This window comes from Ovis canadensis, chromosome 7, assembly GCF_042477335.2.
Source record: "Ovis canadensis isolate MfBH-ARS-UI-01 breed Bighorn chromosome 7, ARS-UI_OviCan_v2, whole genome shotgun sequence".
Classification (NCBI taxonomy): Eukaryota; Metazoa; Chordata; class Mammalia; order Artiodactyla; family Bovidae; genus Ovis; species Ovis canadensis.
The window spans coordinates 69,220,478-69,244,216 of record NC_091251.1 but is presented as its reverse complement, the minus strand read 5'-3'; the positions used below and the strand labels follow the sequence as shown (position 1 = coordinate 69,244,216).

The 23,739-nt window shown below is 34.8% G+C and overlaps 1 protein-coding gene across 1 annotated transcript in view; it reads right to left on the bottom strand.

Moving 5' to 3' along the window:
* The window catches only part of DMXL2 (Dmx like 2), a 172,838-nt gene that overhangs the window by 62,290 nt on the left and 86,809 nt on the right, over positions 1–23,739 (bottom strand). Inside the window, exons 7-15 of the mRNA XM_069596524.1 lie at positions 21,302–21,480; positions 19,424–19,607; positions 16,764–16,938; positions 12,586–12,825; positions 11,116–11,387; positions 9,580–10,276; positions 9,121–9,242; positions 3,086–3,175; positions 167–284 (exon numbers count right to left, since the gene is read on the bottom strand). Of these exons, the coding sequence (XP_069452625.1) occupies positions 167–284; positions 3,086–3,175; positions 9,121–9,242; positions 9,580–10,276; positions 11,116–11,387; positions 12,586–12,825; positions 16,764–16,938; positions 19,424–19,607; positions 21,302–21,480 (2,077 nt within the window). The remainder of the gene's footprint in view (positions 1–166; positions 285–3,085; positions 3,176–9,120; positions 9,243–9,579; positions 10,277–11,115; positions 11,388–12,585; positions 12,826–16,763; positions 16,939–19,423; positions 19,608–21,301; positions 21,481–23,739) is intronic.

The window sequence follows — 23,739 nt, the reverse complement described above, 5'->3', positions numbered from 1 at the left end:
TACCCACATATATTCTTTACCCAGAAAAAAACAATAATGACAGAACTGGTGTATTTGTAAAAAAATCATGAGAGTGACGACTTTTGATAAAAGACCTACACTCAGTGAAAGTTTAGAGTTTTTTTAAGATTAAGGTATCAAACTCAAGACTATTTTTTAAAAGTACCTTGGGATGGTTGAAAAAATATTTCTGTTTCCTTTTTTTCCATATCTTCCTTATGTGGTTTATATCCTCTAATGAAGTCTTCTTGAAACACATGAAGCAACTGTGTATTTGAGCCACACTACAAATATGAAAAGAAGTAAAGTTTTATCTTTGCAATTCCATATCTTCCACTCACTACCTCTCCAAGAACCCTAATGCAGAAGAAATAAATCCAACAATTTCTATTCTTTATAGAATAACTAAGTATAGTGGGAAAAACAAGAGAAAAAGTCATTAGATAATTTACTTTCATATATTCTATAGTCAATAGCAGAACTGTGAAACTAATAAAAACAAATCAATAGGTTTGCATCTCGGAAAAAAAAAAGTACTGCCAAAAAACAAATTAAAAAAAGAAAAAAACAGGTTTCAACACCGGATGAAGAAGGCCATGCAGACCATATTAAGCACACTACTACAGGTCCCTTTTTCTTATTCCACTTGAGAACCAGAAAAAGAAAACCCAGAAAATTCCTCAAAGTACTTCCAAAAACTCTGTCTGGTAGGAATTATGAAGAATCCCATAACAGCCAGTGGGAATGACACATCTGTGAAAAAATGTATCTACATTTAAGTAAGTAGGATTTCTAAAAGAATGGATGAAACATCACAATCAGCTGATTCTACATAATCACGTGGGACCACACAGAGAAGAAAAGATGATCACAAATAGCTACTCGGAATCACAAAAGTGAACTGAAATTCAAAGACAGGCTAAATCCAAACAAAAACGTACTGTGGAAGTAAGTCAAGACAATTAATTAGATGGCTATCCGATGGATTTCAAGGAGGGGAAGCAACTGTGATAATCCTGGCACTCAGTGGATGGGCTACAATCTTAGGGTATAAAGCAAATCAGCCTCCTTTCATAGTAGAAGGAAATTAAAGGACTATTGATCAGATTGACCAACAAATTTTTAATGAAAATTATAAGGTATTTTTATGTCTCTCTATATAGAAACACTGAAAAAAAAAAATCCCTTCACAGTCAAAGCATAAACAGTCATCTCCTCCAGGGAAGAAGAATGTTGCTGCTGTTGTTTAGTCGCTAAGTTGTAACCAACCTTCTGCAACCCCATGGACTGTACTCTGCCAGGCACCTCTGTCCACCAGTAAGTAGGTTGCCACTTCCTTCTCCAGGGGATCTTCCCAACCCAGGGACTAACTAGAAGGCAGATTCTTTACCACTGAGCCACCAGGGATGCCCAAATGTGAGAAAAGGGAAGGGTGACACCTTTATGGATACAGAAATAATACAGCACACTGGAAACAAATGTAGAATGAGTTCTAAAGTTTGTAATTCATAAGCATAAGCCATTTGTCAGTGCTTGCAGTTTACCAGCTCTTGTGATAAAGAGAGCCACAAATGGAAAGGGAAAAAATTCCTCAATAAGAATGAAGTAAAAATCAAAATGCTAAGTGAAAAAGGTCTATAATAATATACCATAGTGAAGAGTAGAGAAGGGGGTACCCTGGGGAAATGAATTTAACAGCCAGTTCACTAAAAATTAAGACATTTATGGGAATGAAGCTAATACACTCTTCTCCTATATCCCTGTGGAGTAAAAAAAGGAAATTATAGGTTAAGGGTTTCCTGAAATTAGTAACGTCTGGCAGCCACATTTCTGTTGCCAAGAGCTGATGTGGTCATTTCTCTACAGTGGTGGAAACTTTTCCTGACATAATGTGCAAGGACTATGAAAAAATAATGACCTAACTGTATTTGTTTTTAAATATGGTCAGCTCTTTCTTCATTTCCTTGTTTAAAAATTGTTGGCAACTTCCTCACCAAAGTAACCTTTTTTCATATTTGGAATGAATACACTACTCTATCCCCTTTAGTCCATAAACATGACCCTGAAGAAACAAATATCCTGAGGGCTATGATGGAATTTACAAACTCCCCATAGACAAAAGCATTCTCCTTCTTTCCTAAGTCAACTAGGGAAGAACACTGCCCACATCAAAGAACTGTGATTAGAGAGTAAATGCATGCTTTGATCCTACTTCTATCTTCATTTTAATCGATCTCATAAAAAATATATAATACCCAGCCTAACAAGCCAAACACTCCAAAGGCATCTACTGAGCTGAAGTAATAATATTTGGAAATTAGAAAGATGGCAGCGACAACCCTGTATGCGAGACAGCAAAAGAGACACAGATGTATAGAATAGTCTTTTGGACTCTATGGGAGAGGGTAGGATGATTTGGGAGAATGGCACTGAAACATGTATAATATCATAAATAAAACGAATCACCAGTCCAGGTTCAATGCATGATACTGGATGCTTGGGGCTGGTGCACTGAGACAACCCAGAGGGATGGTACCGGGAGGGAGGAGGTGGGAGGGTTCAGGATGGGGAACACATGTATACCTGTGGCAGATTCATGTTGATGTATGGCAAAACAATACAATATTGTAAAGTGATTAACCTCCAATTAAAATAAATAAATTTATATTTTAAAAAAAAAACACAAACTGAGCCTCTATGCAGCTGTACTGTACATAAATCATTATAAATTTTCACCACGGTAATCAAAAGAAATTTGCTATATTTAGTATCAAACAACAGAATTACTCTCTGAATGAAATACAGTTGACCTCTGAACAACACGTAAGAATGATATACGTCCACTTCGGTGGGAATTTTTTCAATAGTAAATATTACAGTACTACATGATCTGCAGCTAGTTGGATATACAGATGCAGAACTGAGGACGTGGAGAGCCGACTGTTAAGTTATAAGTGAATTTTCTATAGTGAGAAGGGTCAGTGCTCCTAATTCCCACGTTCAAGGTTCAACTGTATATCATATGCCCGTAAAGCACTCTGGGATAAAGCAAGTTAATACCACCAATTCACAAACACGTTTTTACTTGGTTGGTTATTGCATCAAGTTCAATAATACAGCCAGGTCGAGCAGTTGACTGTTGGCTCACAATATTAAACACTTCTCCAATAAGTTTCTGTTAAAAAAAGAAAGAAAGAAAAGGTTCATAGTCAATAATATATCGACTGGCAGTATGACACAGCACCTTGGATATTTAAGGCTCTTCTAAATAGTCACTGATTTGCAATGGCAATTCACAAATTCAAAGAAATATTTCAACTTTTTATACTCACTCTCATTTTTAGTTTTTTATTTTTTAAATTTTAATATATTTAATTCTTACATGCGTTCCCAAACATGAACCCCCCTCCCACGTCCCTCCCCATAACATCTCTCTGGGTCATCCCCATGCACCAGCCCCAAGCATGCTGCATCCTGCGTCAGACATAGACTGGCGATTCAATTCCTACATGATAGTATACATGTTAGAATGTCATCACTCTCATTTTTAAAATTAACTAAGCAGAAAAACCTATAGTGATTACATAAGCAGTATACGATTTCAAGACATCTAGTTCTTTGAACACGTCTTCATTTAGCAACCCTAATGCTCCAACACAGACCTGGCTGAGGACATGGCCCTATGCCTATGTGGATGGCTGCAGACCTACAATGCTATTTAAAAACACAATCTTGCTAGGGCTTGTACTTGCCCTCAACGATAGGGGCAAAGGATGAGAAGAAGTAGGATTCTGTGACTTGGGATGGAGATGTGTAAACAGAGGAAGCCTAACTCTGGATCCCCAAACCACAAAATCTTTCTGCTAAAAAATAACATAAATAAATAAAACACAGCCCTCTCTTGCACAGAAATCTTTCAGTTACATCACCTGAAGCAATTACTTCTCGTGGAGATGCCCATCCTCCTCAGCACTACCTCCACTCTTACCGCCTTCAGAGCACTCAGAGTAGTAAGATCCCAGCTTAGCCCAGCATGTAAGTACAAGGTTAGCTATGGGAAAGTAGCAATATACACTGGAGTCGTAGAATCTTTCCAATTTATATCAGCAGAATTCCAGAGGGCGTGCATGGGAACAGATTCTAGGGTTATTAGACAAAGACAAAATAAGTGCTTGGGCAGGGATGAATTTATTGTTATGGGTACATTCACCCAAGATTCAGGATTTTAAATGTTAGTTCAGAAACCTGGAAGTGCTGCCAACAGTCTGCTGGGTTTGTCCATTTGAAACCTGGACTCAACTGTGACCTACAATTAGTGAGTTTAGAACACCGGAATTTCTCTAACATACCATGAATCTTTGCTCCTTACAAGTGTGGTCACTGGAGCAGCAGCTTTTTACAAATGCAGTCTCTTAGACTCCAAAGCTAACACATGTGTATTTTAATAAGCTCTCTAGATGATTCATGGGCATGCTGAAGTTTAAGAAGTACTGTTGCAGATCAATGGTTCTCAGCCTTGAACTATGGTTCAACTATGAACAATGGTTCTCAGCATACGGAACTAATAATCTCTGGTGCTTAGGTCCTATTTGTAGATACTGACTTATTGGTTCTTGGGTATAATCTGATCATCAGGCATTTTACAAGCTCTTCAGCTACATCCAACATATGGCCATGGTTGATATCCCCTTACAGGAATATCTATCTGCCAGCACTATAACTAACAAACAACTGAATGCCTTGTTCAACACTACAGGATCCCACTCAATGTCACCTTCAATTTTAAGGGGGCATCAAAAGCTCAAAAATAAAGATCAATAAATTCTTGATGCATTATTTTTAAATAAAAATTAATACAGCAAATAATAATGAAGAAAAAGTAACAAATGTTTTAATACAGGATCCAACAGTGTCTTGATGAGCCATACTGAAGCCCAAGACAAAAGCAAAACTGCACAGACATGTTTTCATATGTTTTTTTAAGGTTAATTTTTTTCAGAACATTAAAGTGGTTGAAAAACATTAAAAAACAAAAGGTAGTATATTGAAACTCACAAAATCATTTTAAATTTATTTTTACCAAAAATAATTTAACTTCAGTTTACCAAAACTTCTTTTTGAAGGGCAACATTGTGACTGGATTTTTTTTTTAAGTTCCCAAGTCCACCTCTAAGTATGGATAAGACTGCACTAAGTAAAATTTGTGAATTGGTTCTAGAAAATCCAAACACAATGCTGACTTTATATTACAAATTACTGACACTGCATGTCACTTAAAACTATTTGAGATGAAATTTCTATTAAGACTTAAATTATCAAAATATTTAAAAACCAAGTCAGTGGCTGGTTTTTGTAAACAAGATTATCCATATAACATTATTTTGCTCCAGTGAGCAATTCTAAATCTAAAGCATTTCAGTTAATTTTTCATATCTTCATTTTGAACATGAAATTAGTGTGCTGTAGTAGTCAGAATAATGGCCCCAAAAGGTATCTACATTCTAATTCTTAGGACTTATGAATATATGTTACTTTACATGGCAAAAAAAAAAAAAGTACATATGTGATTAAAGATCTTGCTATGAAGAGGTTATCCTGTATTATGTCCAATATAATCTTAAAGAGAGGAAATATGGTTTGATTTGGAGAAAAAGATATGACAAGAGAAGCAGACACCAGAAAGAGAAAAGGATTTGAAAATATTATGTACTATGTTGCTATCTTCAAAAGGCAAGATGAGGAAGAAAGACAAGAAATACAGGTAGCCTGTGAAGCTGGAAAAGGTTTAAAAAAGAAAAAACAGACTCTCCTCTAGTGTCTCCAGAGAGACCATGGCTTGGCCAATATCTTGGTTTTAGAGCCTCTAACCTCAAAGATATAATAAACGTGTTGTTTTAAGTCACCACGTTTGTGGAATTTTGTTACATCAGCAGTAGGAAACTGATACAGATATCCACCAACAATTTTTATCTGACATGTACTTTTTCTAATAATAATTAATATCACATCTGATAATGTATTTCCAACTTTTTTCCATTCATTTCAGATTCATTTCACACGTCTTGTTAAAATTTTATACCCACAAAACACACTTTCTTCTTCCCAAGTTTCTCCTTCTTACTCATTTTAAGTTACAACTCTCAACTGATAAGAAACAGATTTATAAACAGAAAATTTCAAATAGAGAAAATTAGATAAGTAGATTTTTTTTCGCACTTTGGAATGTGTTCTTTTTGTTTTTTTTAATTTTGCCTGTGAGGGCTCTTTGTTGCAGAGCACGGCCTCTAGAGTGTGGGGTTTTGGTAGCTGTGGCACACCAGCTTAGTTGCCCCAGGGCACGTGGGATCTTCCTAGATCAGGGATGGAACCCATGTCCCCTGAATTGGCAGGTGGATTCTTAACCACTGGACCACCAGGCAAGTCCTGTCTCTGGGGTCTTCTGTTCAAGAATTTAGCTTATGAAAGTAGAAAGGGTCAAAAATTTTCTACAATGAATAAATATTACATTTTAACTTTAAAGAAATGAAAATGGAAGGTTTCAGAAAAAACTACATTTGTAACTACACTTGAACAGAAGACCAAGATAAATTTTAAAATTCCAAGAACGTATTCATCTGCTCTAAATGAAATTTCTATTTTCCTGGAAAAATAATGCCCAGGTTATTGATACATTTTGCCAGTGAGAAGAATGAACCATAGCGTATGTACTCTGAGAAATTATGGGGATTGACACAGCCAAAAGACAAAAAGCAGACAAATGTTATTATTTTCAAAAAGGAAAACAGCATACTTCTGTAAGCTGGAATAAAGAGCCTGATGTCTATTTAGTACATTTTAGTCATCAAGACATCAGGGTACACACAATCTACTATACATTAAAACAATCTCATACAAATCTGACTTCCTTTTTTGATTACAAGAGATTTGGCAGACAGGGTGTATTTTATTTGCATGATAAGCTGACTCATGCGAATACTTGGGATAAGCTGAAGAAATATTCTAGACAATAAAAAATGGAGAAAGATTTCAAATGTATACTGCTAGGTCCTTTTTTCAGCCCAGTACATTTAACATTTCTGTAATAAAATTCAGAAATTACATCTGAATTTCATCTAATTGACTTAGATGAAAACGCAGAACAACATTCATCGAACAGGCTGATGATGTAAGTCATACAGAAGTAACACAATTAACAGAATCTGGATTCAAAAAGATACTAAACATCTGTACCTTGAGTGAAATGTAATAGGGAAGTAAGTCTATATTTGAGTCCCAAACTCAAATGCACAAATATAAGATAGCTTGCTAGCAAAAAAAAAGACTCTGATGTTTACTTGAAAGCTCAATATGAATTACATACAAAGAATGTGGCATGACTGACAAGACATAATATACTGAGAGAGGGCATAATACTGCTATATTCTAGAGATCCTACAATTTCCAGTGTATAAACAAACCGAAAGTTGCTCAGAACAGTAACCAGGGTCAAATACAAAGCAGTTAGATAAATCTATGGGCAGAGGAACAGCAGGTCTGGCCTGAGGGAACAAATTTGGGGATTACAAGATAGGTGTCTGAGGTGATCTCTCATGTAAGAAATGTTGTTGTTTAGTCACTCAGTCGTGCCCGACTCTTTTGAGATCCCATGGACTGTAGCCCGCCAGGCTTCTCTGTCCATGGGATTTCCCAGGCAGGAATATTGGAGTGGGTTGCCATTTCCTTCTCCAGGGGATCTTCTTGATCAAGGGATTGACCCCACGTCTCCTGCACTGGCAGGTGGATTCTTTACCACTGAGCCACCTGAGAAGCCCAGAAGAAACATTAGACTTATTCTAAATGAAACTACAGCTAACAAGTAGATTTTAAGGATTACAAATTTAATTTCAATATAACTGTGATGGTAATTCAAAGACTGAATGTGCTGCATTTAGAGTGGAGTTTCCCTCCTCAGACGTCGGAAGACAAGCTGGCAGGAATATGGTAGAGAGAAACAAAGCATCAGACAGCTAGTTAGACTAGGGGAACTTCAAATCTTCCACCTACATAATTTTAAGATGCTACTTTTCTAGACTTTCTCTATGTCAACCTTGTGACTCCAATCCAATTATCACTGTTTTTGGAACAAGACTTAGTTAGACATGTGCTTTCCTGTATCCACTTTCAGGCCATCTTCTCACTCAACAAAGACTAAGGATCTATCTTTCAAAATCTTATCCATTCATCAAAAATGAACTCGAATACTGTCCTTAATAAAAACTTCTATGGCTACCCTAATCTGATCTCTCTCGCCTCTGAATTATGAAATAGTGTTTGCCAATTGATTATATATCACCTTCAGATACCTCTCTGTCTTAAACTGTTATTTAAACTTTTAATAATTTCTCTCAACTAAATTTAAATCTCCTTAAAGGCAGACACTGTAGTCCCTATACATCTAGGGACACATGACAGGCATTCAAAAACAGTCACTGATTTTCAATACTGGGAGCATTTTTATTAGAACAAATATTTTATAAAAAGCCATGTTTTCACAGCTAAATGGAAAATTCACCATTCAAATCTGAGTATTAACTAACATGCATGACTTCCAGCTGAAATACAGAACGAGTGGAATGAGATACTGCCACCCACTGATAACATATTCTAACCACAGGACTTTTTAAAATAATGACTCAAGCTAAGAAAAGTTCAAATTTTCCCAACCTAAACATACAGCTTGGAGAAGCTCCCTTAAAACCTTTCTTGAACAAAGAAAAATTAACAGAACCAAATGACAGAGTGAAAAATGTCAAGAAAAAAAATATAGTTTAGGAAAAAATTCATATTTATTTCTTTAAATGTAAAATTGATGTGTGCTGTATAAACTGTAATTTTTTTCTGGACTACAGGGATTCTAGTTCCTCAACCAGGGATTGAATCTGGGCCACAGCAGTGAAGGCATCACTAGGTGGTAATTTTGACTCATTTACCTTGAAACACAAATTAAGGAAAAACAAACTAGTTACAGAGAGCCCAGAACAAATGCTTACTCCCTGAACACCTACTAACAAATGAAAGTCCTAGACAAAAGAGAATGGCTTCTTAGCTTAGATATATTAATAAAGATTAGGAAATACTTACTGAAGATTCTGGATCTGACAGTTCATCCAATAATTTCCTTGCATCTACTACAGCTTGGTAGAGTCTCAGGTTTTTGCCATCAGAAGCAACAAAGCAAGCACTAGCAGAATTGCAATACGTGCCTGAGAAAGTAAACACTCTGCATTATAATATATATATTTTTAACTAACTGAAGTACAAGAAAAAAAATTCCATACTTCTCTTTTTAGGTATAACCATGGTCCAGAATCACAATGAAATGGATACAATTAATAAATATAAAATTATTAACAAAAAATTCAATAGAAAATAGGTTATGAGAGCGAAAAAATTAAAAACAAACTTTTAGAAACTCTAAAGACAGATACCTACATTTCAATACTTATTAAAAGCCCCCTAATAATAATAAATATAAATTACTTTGTATATAAATAACAGTTTTAAAGATTTATTAATTTTACTATTAAAATGAACACTTACCAAGACAGTAACTGGGAATAAGAGTTGGAAGCCAAGCCACATTAGAGAAGGCTGAAGTATGTAAAGAGTTGATTCGTGCCAACTCTGACACTCCTCCAGTGTATGACAAGGGTCCTATTGGGTCCACACGCCACAGAATAAGTTCACTGTAGATGGCATTCGGGTCATGAAATGTACGTGTTGCTGCATTTCTGAGAGGTTGTTTCAAGGAACCCTTTATGTGTCTTACAGGATCTATCAATCTACTTAATTTACTGTCTGAGTCCCACTGAAAATCTGATTCAGGAGTCAACAGAGCATTATGATGAGATGATGTCAATAATAATGGTAAAACGGAATGGCATGCCAGATCATTGAGGTGAAACCGATGACCACAATATCTAAATTTGTGAGATACAGTTAGAACAGTGGTAAAGGCAGACTTATCAGCAAACGTGACTGCCCACTGATTGAGAGAGCCATCTATGTGTTTAGAGACCATCATTACTGTGGGAGCTAAAATGTTCATATTTGTACTGTGTGATCCAGAGTGCGTCAGTGATCCGCGAGGACTGCATTCAGCCAGCATGTCTTGGTGTAAGGGAGTGTGGTGAGAATCTTTCACAGCATTTATACAGGCATACATCATGATATTTTTACTAAGAGAGCTTGCATCACCAGATGGAAACGCAACAGGAATCCGAGAAGAAAAAGAAACCTGAAAAACACAATTATTATGACTCAGTGTAAGTAGTTTGTCTCCTCTCAAAGTCTTCTAAAAATACTTTAATTTTCAAAATGTCACACCTCAGCTTCCTAGCAAAAAATATCATTTTCAACTTCATTATGCTCTAATCCTTTCCCTCTATTTATATAATATCATCTCTATTCATAGCCTATGAGGAGAGTGAAGAAATAGTTGCAGGTATCTTGCCTGTACATATAAATGACTACAACTACAAATCTAAACAAATATTGTTCAGAAAGGTAACAGATAAAGATAGCTAGATTTAAGGAATAAAACTGGAGAAGTGGGGGGACTCATCCTGAGTCACATTTTTAGGATAATTTCTTGAGTGTTAAGTCATTTTAGTCATGTCCGACTCTGCACCCTATGGACAGCAGCCCTCCAGGCTCCTCTGTCCATGGGATTCTCCAGTCAAGAATACTGGAGTGGGCTGCCATCCCTTCCTCCAGGGGATCTTCCCACCCAGTGATTGAACCCACATTTCTTATGTCTCCTGCATTGGCTACCTGGGAAGCCCCGTAGGGTAATTTCTAAAGTTTATTCAAAATACTGGTAATTCCTAGGGAAAAAACCTAATATACACATATTCAGACGTTCACTATTGCATTTCATAGTTAAATTTACTGTACTTGAATCAATCAAGTTTGTAAAATTGGCTATAATTGATCCCCTTTGGGAGCAAGTTATTCTCTTCTCAGTTGCTTATCAAAAATAAAATGGTTAAATATTTCTGAAAAACTGCTAAATCTGAACGGCATCTGTTTCACTTTTTTAAGAAATGTAAAAACTGCTTCATCAGTAAAATATACCTGGACTTGTCTAAATATTCCAGGATTATATTCATCCAAATACTTTACATGCCACACTAGGAAGGTACCGTCTACTGGGTGTATGGTAAAAAGCATGTCAGGATTCTTATTCCATTCAGCTAGCAGCATTTCGATCTTCCGATCAAGCAGGACCGTAGGCAGTGGCATTGATATAATAGGCCGTGAATAGGTTCTAGGACTTCCTTCTCTTTCCGCATCTTCATGTTCTGATGATCCTGTACCTGCTTCAGATTCTCTATCTAGGGATAATTCTAAGTCAGAAAATAAATTCATCAGTACATACTAATAATACTATAAAAATTCATTTACATACTCAGTCAGTTCAATCGCTCAGTCATGTCCGACTCTTTGCAAACCCATTAACTGTACCCGGGCTCCTCCTTTCATGGAATTTTCCAGGCAAGAGTAATGGAGTGGGTTGCCATCTCCTTCTCCAGTGGATGTTTCCAACCCAGGGACTGAACCCAGGTCTTCCACATTGCAGGCAGAGGCTTCACCCTCTGAGCCAGCAAGGAAACCTATTTACATACGAGACAATCAATAAACAACATACTATCTTTAGAGATCACGAGTCCCTTTACCAATTTATGGCCAGGGGAAAAAAAACAAGGAAGGAAATTATTTTCTGGTCTGAAAGAAAAATACCAATACAGTATACTAACACATATATATGGAATTTAGAAAGATGGTAATGATAACCCTGTATGCGAGACAGCAAAAGAGACACAGATGTACAGAACGGACTTTTGGACTCTGAGGGAGAGGGAGAGGGTGGGATGATTTGGGAGAATGGCACTGAAACATGTATACTCTTATGTAAGAAATGAATCGCCAGTCTATGTTCGATACAGGATACAGGATGCTTGGGGCTGGTGCACAGGGATGATCCAGAGAGATGATATGGGGTAGGAGGTGGGAGGGGGGTTCAGGATTGGGAACTCATGTACACCCATGGTGGATTCATGTCAATGTATGGCAAAACCAATACAGTATTGTAAAGTAAAATAAAGTAAAAATAAAAATTTTTTTAAAGAGGAATACAGTGTTTAAAAACTTGAAATAAAAATTGTATGTAAAGAAGAAAAAAATTATTTTCTGGTCTGAACTGAAACTTACTACATTTCTTAGTTTTAGATAAATCAAAATTTCATTCACACTATCACATTATCTTTATCATTTCTATTATTAGCAAAACCTGTCCCCCACCACACACCCCCCACCCCCGCCAAAAAACACTGCTTGCAAAGTAATACATTATTCAAAGCAATACATTATAAGAAAGCAAAGTTAGATGGTAGATGGTCCATATTAGATGGTCAGAAAAGACCTGAGGAATGAATGGAAAAGTAAAAAGGAAGGCGAGGAGGAAGGAAAGATTACAAACCAAAAGTGGCTTCACAAAAAGCTGTCAGCCTGAAAAAAAGAAAACCCTGAATACAGGATACTCACCATGATCTAGTTTCATATGTAAACCCCTCTCTCTTTCCTCCTGTGAACGTTCTTCATCTTCTTTATCGCCTTCGTCACTTTCGTGATCTACCTGCCTTTCAGAAAGTTTTCTTAATTGCTGCATAAATATTTCAGTAGATGACGTAAAGTGAAATTCTTTGTTGTTTAACCAATGAACTACAAAGCCCCCATTTCCATCATCAATGTTAAATACAGTGCCAACCAAGACATTCGGAATATCTGTAGAATCAAAAAAGATAAAATTTCTATATCAATTCTTAACATCTTTTAAAATATTACACGTGCTTAGAAAGACTAATTCCATTACACAAAAAAATGTGCTAAACAAAAAGTAAATATAACTCTAGCAGGATTTGAAATTTTAATTAAATTTAATGGTAAATGAATTACTGGCATAGACTTACATGGAATTAATCATTTAAAAACCAAACACACCAAATGCACAAACTTTTATCGAATCTTGGTTTGGGGACAAGGAAACAGAAAGATATAACAGAAAAGCAACTCTAAAAGACATTTTTGAGATGACTGAAATTTAACTATGATGATTAGAGACCATGGAATTATTTCTAATTTTCTTAGGTACAATAATGATATTGTGATTATGTGAGAGAATTTCCTTATTCTTAGGAGACACTTGCTAAATTATGTAAGGGTGATGTGCTAGGATGTGTTACTTTGTAACATTAAGAAAAAATTTCACTCACACACCCTCACATACACACATACATATGTGTGTATACACAGAGAGAATAAAGCAATTGGGAAAATGTTAGCAACTGCTGAATCAAAGTGGGTGAAATGAGGGTTCACTGTACTATTCTTCCAACTTTGTTGACTGTTTTAAACTTTCCTTAAAAGTTGAGGCAAATAATGCTAAGAAAGAACACAGGAAGGCAAGCAAACTTCTAAGTATAGCAGATTTTCTCCACGTGGGGTAACTGAAATTCATGCTATAGATCAGTTCATGCAAAATAGTACAATTCAAAAACAACAAACAACAATCTCCTTAATCCCAAATCAAATTATAAAGAAATCTACTCAATAGAAAGAAAAAAAGACTGTCCTCTGCAAAAGAAGTGAGAATCTAAAGATGAAATAAGTAATATATTCTAGAAGTGTTTTATTCATAAATATCAATGTTAAATAAAGCTCCAAAGTGTTCTTTTTTTTTCCAATTCCTGGGTTACAAGCCTGCTTTTCTAACAGAAATTAAACAAATCAAATAAATGTAAATTAACAATCCTATAAAACAGTACATCCCCTACATACCTATGTACTAGGTAAAAATCCAAATCTCAACCCAAATCTTATCATGGACAAATATTCTGACTCTAAGACATCTTAAAAGATAACTGAGAGATAACTGTCTTGAGACATTTTGTTGAAGAATGATTATTCTAAATTAGTGGGATTTAAAGAGAAATAACAAATGCATTAAAAAAAAGAATCTAGATGTTAACAGGAACTATACCATTATAATATACTCTTTTTATCAGAAGATACATTTTGAAATATTTAGGTAACGTTGTAAAATATTTAGGGGATGAAGGAAAATGTCAGTGACTGCTTTCAAATGGCTCCGCCAAAGATAATGGAGAAGGGAGAAAAGGTACACACACACACACGTACGCACGCATGCACGCACACACACACAGAGAATAAAAGCAAACATGGTGAAAGGTTAATGACTGACTTTGGGTAAAGAGCACATGGGTATTCACTATATTATGCTTTCAGCTTTACTCTAAGGTTGAGAGGTTTTCCTTAAAAAAACAAAAGGCAGACAAGTCCTGCAATATAAAATTATTTGTATTTAACAAACAATTAGGTCAACCTAAATGTATTTCTTAACAAACAGTACCTATAAACACATGATGTTAAATATTAGTACAAAATAATTTTTAAAATAATGTGTAGATAAGTTAGGGTGAAGATGGTTAAAACTGGTTAAATGGTGAAAGTTAACAAAAATGCTAGAAGACAAGGCCTAATGGCCACAAGAACACATCTAGTACTTAGACTCAAATGATATAATAGAATGCCTATACACAAGGAATGATCCTGTGGTCCTATTTCATTTGATTAGAATAGTATATACAGGTAAAATGCAAAACTTTATAACACAGCATCTGCATACTATCACTGACTGTTTTTTGTTTGAACTTAAGTCTTCATCATAGTCAATAACTCAAGATAAGGTTCTTTTACAAAGGTTGAAAATCTATAAAAATCTAAAACCACCACCATTTTGAAAACAAGTAGTGTTATAAATCTTAGAATACAATTAAGATGTTAGGTCAGAAAAGATAATCTATTAAAAAAACAGTTAATCAAGTAGCACAGCAAACTTCTATTACTCAACAGAAGTATAATACAAACCACAAATACAAGGCCAATACATAATTTTTATTTTAATAGCCATATTATATAAACAGGTAAACAATTTTAATAATATATTTTATCTGACCCAATATATGTAAAATATTATCATTTCAACATGTAATCAATATTAAATAAAATTATTAATAAGAGATCTTATATTATTTCATTGTTTTCTAAAGTCTTAAAAATATAGTGTGTATTTTAGAGCATATCTCAGTTTGGACTATCCACACTGCAATTGCTCAAACAGCTACATGCGGTTCATGGCCACCATACTGAACAACACACACCTATATCCACTATTATTCAACACAATGGGGGTAAGCATCTGAAGGCCAGTCCAGGTTCAATGCATGACACTGGATGCTTGAGGCTGGTGCACTGAGACGACCCAGAGGGATGGTATGGGGAGGGAGGAGGGAGGGGGGTTCAGGATGGGGAACACGTGTATACCTGTGGTGGATTCATGTTGATGTATGGCAAAACCGATACAATACTGTAAAGTAATTAACCTCCAATTAAAATAAATAAATTTATATTTTTAAAAAATAATAAAATAAAGGTCACTTTTTCGCAGCTTCATTTGTTGAGTATCATCTTTTATAAATAAATATTTTAAAATAAAATCCTCTGTCTTCACCCTGAAGCAACAGACTGCCATTTCAATAAAACATACCTATGTTTAGTTGTTAAATCATGTCTGACTCTTTTGCAACCCCATGGACTGTAGCCTGCCATGCTCCCCTGACCATAGATTTCCCAGGCAAGAATACTGGAATGGGTTGCCATTTCCTTCTCCAGGGGTCTTCCCAATCCAGGGATTGAACCGGCATCTCCTGCATTGGCAGGTGGACTCTTTAACAATGAACCACCAGGGAAGCCCCATAACCACATGTGCGCATGCTCAGTCATGTCTGACTCTTTGTGAGTCCATGGATGTAGCCTGCCAGGCTCCTGTCCATGGAATTTTCCAGGCAAGAATACTGGAGTGGCTTGCCATTTTCTCCTCCAGGGGATCTTCCCGACCCAGGGATCAAACCCACATCTCCTGCATCTCCTGTATTGGCGGGTAGATTCTTTACCCACTGCACCATCTGGGAAGCCTAGATAAATCCCTCCTGTAACTTTGTAAAAATATAGTTCTTCTAGCAATATAATATGAAACTCCTAGGCCTTAGCACATGTTTTTCATGCAGAAAGAAAACAATGACTTAAACAGAAGTTTTAAATATGCTCTTACCAACAATGAACCTGCCTCAAAATACTTCTCAACTACAGGGGAAGAAAAAAGCAAAAATAAAATATAAAGGTTAGAAGAAAAAGTATCTTGAATGCAGGACAAGAAAGTGTATGAGAGTATAAAACAAGATATGCTGAAATATAAAGGAAACTATACAAAAATAAAGTTATAAAGAAGAGCTGAGAAGAGAGAATAATAGTGAAAATACAGAACGAAGGAAGGAATATCACACTAATTAACCAAGCTGCCAGTTCTGTTCATCCCCAGGTTCAACTAAAGCTCTAATTTACTTAGAAACTTTGCTATATTCTAGACAAACTAAGGTCAAAAATACTTATCTGAAATTATTCCCTGAGAATCACAGTCTCAATTTAAGAAATGGCATCTTATATTTCTATTCTAATTAAGAAGTATTTTAAAAGGAAACATGGAGTATTAATATAAAATTAAAAACAGGTTATAAAAGTATTCCTACTTTCTATTTATTTATCTTATTTCAGCAGATAGTAAGTAAAACTTTACTATCCTTTACCTGTGGCAGGGTTGATGCTTGCTGCAATGTGAAAATGACACAGTGCATTTGCGTGGTGGGAAATATGTCTTTGAACTTCATGTGTTGTCGTCTGGTCAGGCTTTAATTCAGTGTGAGTTACAAGAACAGAAGATCTCCTTTGTCCTTTTCTTAAATTTTTCAAATGGTGTATTGTCTAAAACAGAAAAATAATTACTAAATCTGGGAATAATTACTAAGTCTGGGAAGTCTAACTAATGCTGATCAAAGTACTTTTGATAATTAAGGATCTTATAATTTTCCTTTCTGTAAAACCTATCTTATAGGAAAATTTAACTACAATGGAACAACTTTGAATATATTCTCCATTGGCCTTGCAAATTTTATAGTTCAAGGCAGCAGTTGCTCAAAAACATTTATTATCTACAGAAACTGCTATAAAGATTAGGAATCCAAAGTCTAGTTTTTTGGGGATATCTCAGTACTGAGAAGAAATTTACTAGTCATATGAGTGTTTTAAAAAAATTCCAAATCTTCCTACCAGAAAGAATATTCCTCCTCAAAATTCTCACTGTTCTCTAGGCAAGAATATCAAAGTGGGTTGCAATTTCCTTCTCCAGGAGATCTTCCTGAGCAGGGATCAAACCCAGGTCTCCTGCATTGCAGGCAGATTCTTTACCTTCTGAGCCACCAGGGCAGACCCAAGGACTACATAGCCAGCTAAATAATCACATCTAACCTCTATTATAAAGACAAAAAGAGGGTACAAAAATACAGAATAACAACGGGAAACCTTAACTTAGTGTAGCCAGAAAAGACCTCATGAAAGTGATGACCTATGGAATTTGCTTAAATTGTGATAGGTATCTATGATAAAAATTCTGTACTGACATACCCCATCATCTGAACTATTCTGATATGGGGCCATGTCAACTCTTGGCACCATCTTTTCTCCACATCATAACTCCGCCTCATGGCACTTCCTTATTGTGTCACATAACCACCCCCAAAACCATGCCTAATAATATTTAGTAATATACCATTCTTTTCATTTATTCCTCACATTCAGTTAACTAAAATGTAGCATCCTTTCAGTTATTTCTGTGTTAAGGTAAAATATCTGCACCATCCTTTCAATTCCACAGCTCTTGTCCCTTTTCGTGTGAAAAACAGTATCAGTTCTATGGTGTGTCCTCTGTCTCTGGTCTCCCTGTTTATTTCTTTGATTGTACCTATCAAATTATTTTCACTCGATCTTTGACATTTATCATTATTTTAAATTAGACTGGCAAGGCCAATTATTTTCTCCTAGAAACAAAAGGTATAATTTAAGTATATATAGAATTATATATACCTTACAGTGAGGAGTTTTGTAAGAAAGGGTGTTAGAAAGCAAAATAGCTTGTAAGTCAGGTAATCAGGCTTCTTCTATCAAAAACAATTTTAACACTACTACTGAACAACATTTTACTAAAAGAGTGCAAAACTGTCAAATTACTGATTACGTATTACATTTTTGCTTTTACTGTATGTGGCAGTAATTAAGTTTAACAAATACTTGAAAAGTAATATATTAGGTAACATGCAGGATACAAAAATATCTAAAAGTCCTTAAGCCTCCAAAAGCTTATATATAGTTTAAAGATAAAATGTTACAGAAGTATATATAAATTATTGTAAACATCTAGCAAATAAAATACTTTTCCCTACTAAATTTCAATCAATATCAAAACATACTATAACTCTGTTCTGACTTCTTTTAATTACATTTATGATTTAAATGTTGAAAAAATGTATAAATATTGCCTAATTACAGACAGTATCAGAGCAGGACTACTTTATATAAAATTTTAAAGGACAATATCCTTAAGCCTATCAAACCCCCAAAATACTTCTGCCTGCTGAAAATGCAAAAACCATTTTGGCTATGCAACCATTAAAGTGTTCATGTAAATATGCAATGTAAAAGTATAATTAGTAATGTAGAGAGATATTTATAACACATTAAGTATAAAAAGCAAGTTATAAAACATTACTACAATCTCAATCTTATAAATAAAGAAAAAAAATGCACAAACACACATACTGGAAGAGTTGGATTATAAACTCATTTTTTTTCTTTTTCCTAATCTAATTTTAGAATAAGCATAAGTAATATGTTTATCTCATTTTATTCCCTAATCATAATGGGCACAATAGTTCACACTATATTATAAAAATATAACTTCTTAGAAAGCACTTTTATAGTATATTTTAAAATTAGTAATATTATTTCACTTTCAAAATAGTAAACCATGAAAATTATGCAATTATATAAGTTCACTTAATATCTTAACACTTTTATTCTTATTCACAGTCATTTTAACTTTATTTTCTAATTACAAGTCACTTTTAGTTGGTAAGATTCAATCCTCACGAAACAAAAGCAAAATATTTATTTATTTTTTAAAGGTTATTGTGGTATTTTATTTTTTTATCTTTTGGCTGTACCATGCAGCTTGTAAGATCTTATTTCCCTGACCAGGGACTGAACCTGGGCCCTGGCAGAGAAAGCACCTAGTCCTAACCACTGGACCATGAAGGAATTCCCCACAAAATATTTTTAATTACAACCAATTTCAAGGACTTTTACATGACACATTATCTTCAAGATTCATTTACTGTTTTATATAATACAATACCTCAAGAGCATGCTGTATTCTGTCTTTCTGTTTTCCAGCATGAGTAAGGTTGCTGGAAATGCTGGAAGTGGTAGTCTCACAAATCTGCTCACCCAAAAGACAGTCTTCTGGAAGTAAGGTTTCTGCCCAGAGCCGGCAGACACCATCATGGCATGAAGTTAATAACACATTACAGACAGAACCTCTAATGATAAAGAGAAATAAACAGAAGTTACTATGAATACCAATACCACCAAAAATTAAAGGCTATTCATACTTAGTTCCTCATGCTTAAAGATGACATTAGTACAAAACTAACAATATATCTACCTGCAGTTATTTTTCCAATAATGATAATAGATTTCTACTGACTATTTCACACTCTCACCAACACCCATTTATTACCTGCTCAGACCTGCAAGGTGGCAGGCTGGACTCAGGATGCAATCTGTTACCATGAACTAAGAACAACCTAACTGTGCCCGACACTCACCTTAATACATTAAACTTAAACTCTGAATAGCTAAACTAAATGACAGTATAGTATGCGTCCAACTGTTTTAGAAGTTACACTGTGTGGAGAAAAAGTATCAATCAAAGAGCTTGAAATCACACACAGTATGGCTGAACACCATAAAAACTAGGAAGTGGGGGTGACAAAGGAAACAAATAAATTAATGCCAGATTATATACATGTGCTGCTTGAAAACAAGGCTCTGGAGGATTAGTATCTCCTAAACAAAACAAAAAAACAGCAAAAGGAAACCTACATTTCTGTCATTACAAATTATAGAATGATCATAATAAAAGATCATTAATTATAATTAAACTATGTGGTTTATCACAGTAGTCGCTTTATCCTTCTTATAATCTAAACAGTTACATGTATTAATAAAACTGTAAGGAGACTATAATTTCAAACTATAAATCAATTTCCATTAAGTTAAGCAAAAATGTCACAGTATCAAGCAGCTGAAGTGACTTAACCTCTCATCATGAAAAAAACAGCACAAAAAGTTTTCCTGTTAAAAAAATGCTTACACAGAATCTGACTCAGTCAAAGGTAAAGTGTTCTGCAAATGTTTTCCACAGGTGCAAATAACTTAAGCAGATTAAGTTAGAATAGCCTTTTATTTAGATTCCAAAACTGTATACATTCCCCATGTTATCATTTACTGAGCCCCACACTGAGTGTGCTATATTTCCCATCAAGGGCAAATGGTGCTCAGATATACTTAGCAGATGAAATAACCCTTCCTCAAGAATGAATACAGATTTCTAAGCAAGCATTTTTAGAACTTAAATATAATACAAGAATCATTTGTTTAGGCTATTTTATAGCTTGCTTAATCTTTCAAATGCTTTTAAAAGATGCTATAACAATGAGAAAAATTTGGTAAGTTTCTGTTGCTAGCCTTAAGAAAAGGTTGGGACACTTTATTCGCTGTATGTGATTACACTTTACCAGCATGTGGATTACTAACAGTTTATTACTATGTTTTATTCTTCCTTAATGTGTGCCTTTCTGTTACCTGCAAACGTTTGCTTCTTAGAATCTATTGCTGCTGCTAATACTGACAATATTAGCTAATGCTGCCTGGGCACACACAATGTGCAAAGGCCTGTATAAGCATTCACACACACTCACATATTTTAGTCTCTCACAACTCTCTGAGGCAGGTACTATTGCTACCCTCATCTACAAGGGCAAAAAGAGCTTAAGAACTTTAGTCAAAAGCTCACAAAGCTGGTAATAACAGCAGAATCTGAATTCAGGCAGTTGACACCCAGAACCTATGCTCTTAACTGTCACCATATCAATCAAAAGAACTTTTGTTTTCATTATTTTTATAAATATATAAGTATACAAAATGAAGTTATATGACACACTCGTCTAACCTGGGCATATACTTGCTAGTTTTACGCCATGAAAAACCTGTTACAGCTCGTGGATGTGCCAAATACACAAAGGAAAACTGAGTAGACGCCTGTCTCCTTTTCACTTCATGATGATCCTGAGGTATAATTGAAGACTTCCAACCAGTCATAGGATACCACACTTTCAAAAGACAATCATCCTGTAAAAATATATATTCAAAACTTAAGTGGTTTGAACAGAAGCTTTAAAAATTAACCTATATATTAAAAACACATATAAAGTTTATATATATAGTACAGAACTAAATTAATAAAATGATGCTTATTACTCTAAATGATACCATTCATGAAGGATAAATGGACCATATGCTCATTACCAATATTCTCTACACAAAGGTGGTTTTCAAATAGAGACTGAAACCAAACTCCCCCACTTCAATACACCAGGGTGCTCCCTGTAAAGAAAAGACTCAAAAGACTCTGAAACCAGATGATAGCTTGGATAAGAAAGAAGCCATGTTATCTGGCACTGTTATCCTTTTCTCCTTTCTGAAGAGATCTGAAAGGATGAGTCAAACCTTTTTTAAAAAATTGCTTCTTGTCCTAAGTCAGGATGCAGCAAACTTTTCCTATAAAGGGCCAAGTAGTTTTGTGGAACACACAGCCTCTGATACAGATTTTTCTTGGTTTTGTGTTTGTTGTGTTTTTTTTTTTTCTTTATAATCCTTTAAAAATGTAAAATCCATTCTTGGCTCTTGGGCCATAATGTGTTCTTATGATGAGAAGGCATTTAGGCAGTTTTTGGGAACCACCTTTATGCCCACTTAAGATATTTACAGGTATACCAGTAGGCACTGACAATCATTTTTCTTAGCTCTAAGAATTTTTTTAAAAGGCCTAAACAATTTTATCTTATTTAACAGGAACTATCTCTTTTATAGTGCTTCATCCTCAATGGTGAAAAGTTTATAAAAGAAAATAATAAAATAACATTTATGGGGAAAAAAATCTCTAAGAAACAATGAAATTATGTGTTTCTGAAAAGTGTGTATAGGTGAAAATATTTTCATCTGAACTGGACAAACACTTCTGCCTCTTTTCCATCTTAGTATTCATTCTCAATATATATTACATAATGTATGTTTCTACTGAGGGGTCATTTATTCAGATATCTGATATACACAACAGATCTCTTTAAGTACTGACTCTGAGGCAAAGCACTTAACCATGCACTAGTTGCTTGCCTCCAAGTACCTTCTTCACCTAGCATCGTTTTCACCTTCCCAAATTTACTGCACAATCTATGTCAGTAGTTTCAGATTATGTACCATAAAAACCCTTAACGTACCTGAGAGCCCCTAAGGAGTTAAAAAGGAAAGTCAGAGAGCCTCCACAACCAAGGCAATCTAGCCCCTTCTCCTATTCCCACTAGCTTCCCCTCTAGTGAAGCAGCCTCAACACTTTTATATATTACTGTCTAAAACTCTAAAACCACAAAGGATTAAACTAGAAATCAGTATTAGAGAGAAAATTCTCAAGTACTTATAAACTAATCAAAAACACTTCTAAATTACAAGAGAAAATTTTATATATTTGAACTGAAGGAAAATAAAAACAAAACATCAAACTTGGGGGGTTGTAGCTACATGAGTGCTTAGAAGGAAATGTATAGCTTTAGATGCTATAAATCAAGAAAGAAGAAAAGTCACAAATCAATGGTTTAAGCTTCAACCTGAAGCGTCAAGTAAAAGAAGAGCAAAGAGAACTCACATTAAAGAGATGAGAGGAAGAATAAAAACCAAAGAAATAAAATATGAAAAAAAATCAAGAAATCAATTAATCCAAAAGCTATTTTGAAAAGATCAATAAAATTTATGATCTAGAGTGATCAAAAATATTTAGAGAGAAAACACAAATTACTTTTATCAAGAATAAGAGATAGGACATTACTACAGATCCCATAAACAACAAAGGAACTAGGGAATATAATGAACCATTTTATCCCAATCAATTCAACAATGTATGTTAAATCCCTTAAAAGATAATTTCAAAACAACTGACAAAGAAGGAAATAGAAAACCTGAATAGTTCTACATCTATTAAAGATGTTGAATTCACAATTTGAAATATTCTCACCAAAGGACGAAACAAAACCCTAAAACTGTAACTAAAATACTAGCCTAGATGGCTTTACTGGTGAATTTTACCAAACATTTAAGGAAGAAATAGCACCAATCCTTCACAAACTGTTTCAGAAAATTGAGGAAAAAATGATCTCATTGTATAAGAGCATTATTATTAGTCAGACACCAAAACCAAAGACATAAAAAAACTATATATGAATATGTTTCATAAACAAAGATGCAAACACCTTTAAACTTAATCCAGCAGTATGTTAAAATACAAGTTTTGACCAAGTGGAGTTTATCCCAGCAAAGAGAAGTGGGTTTAACACTGGA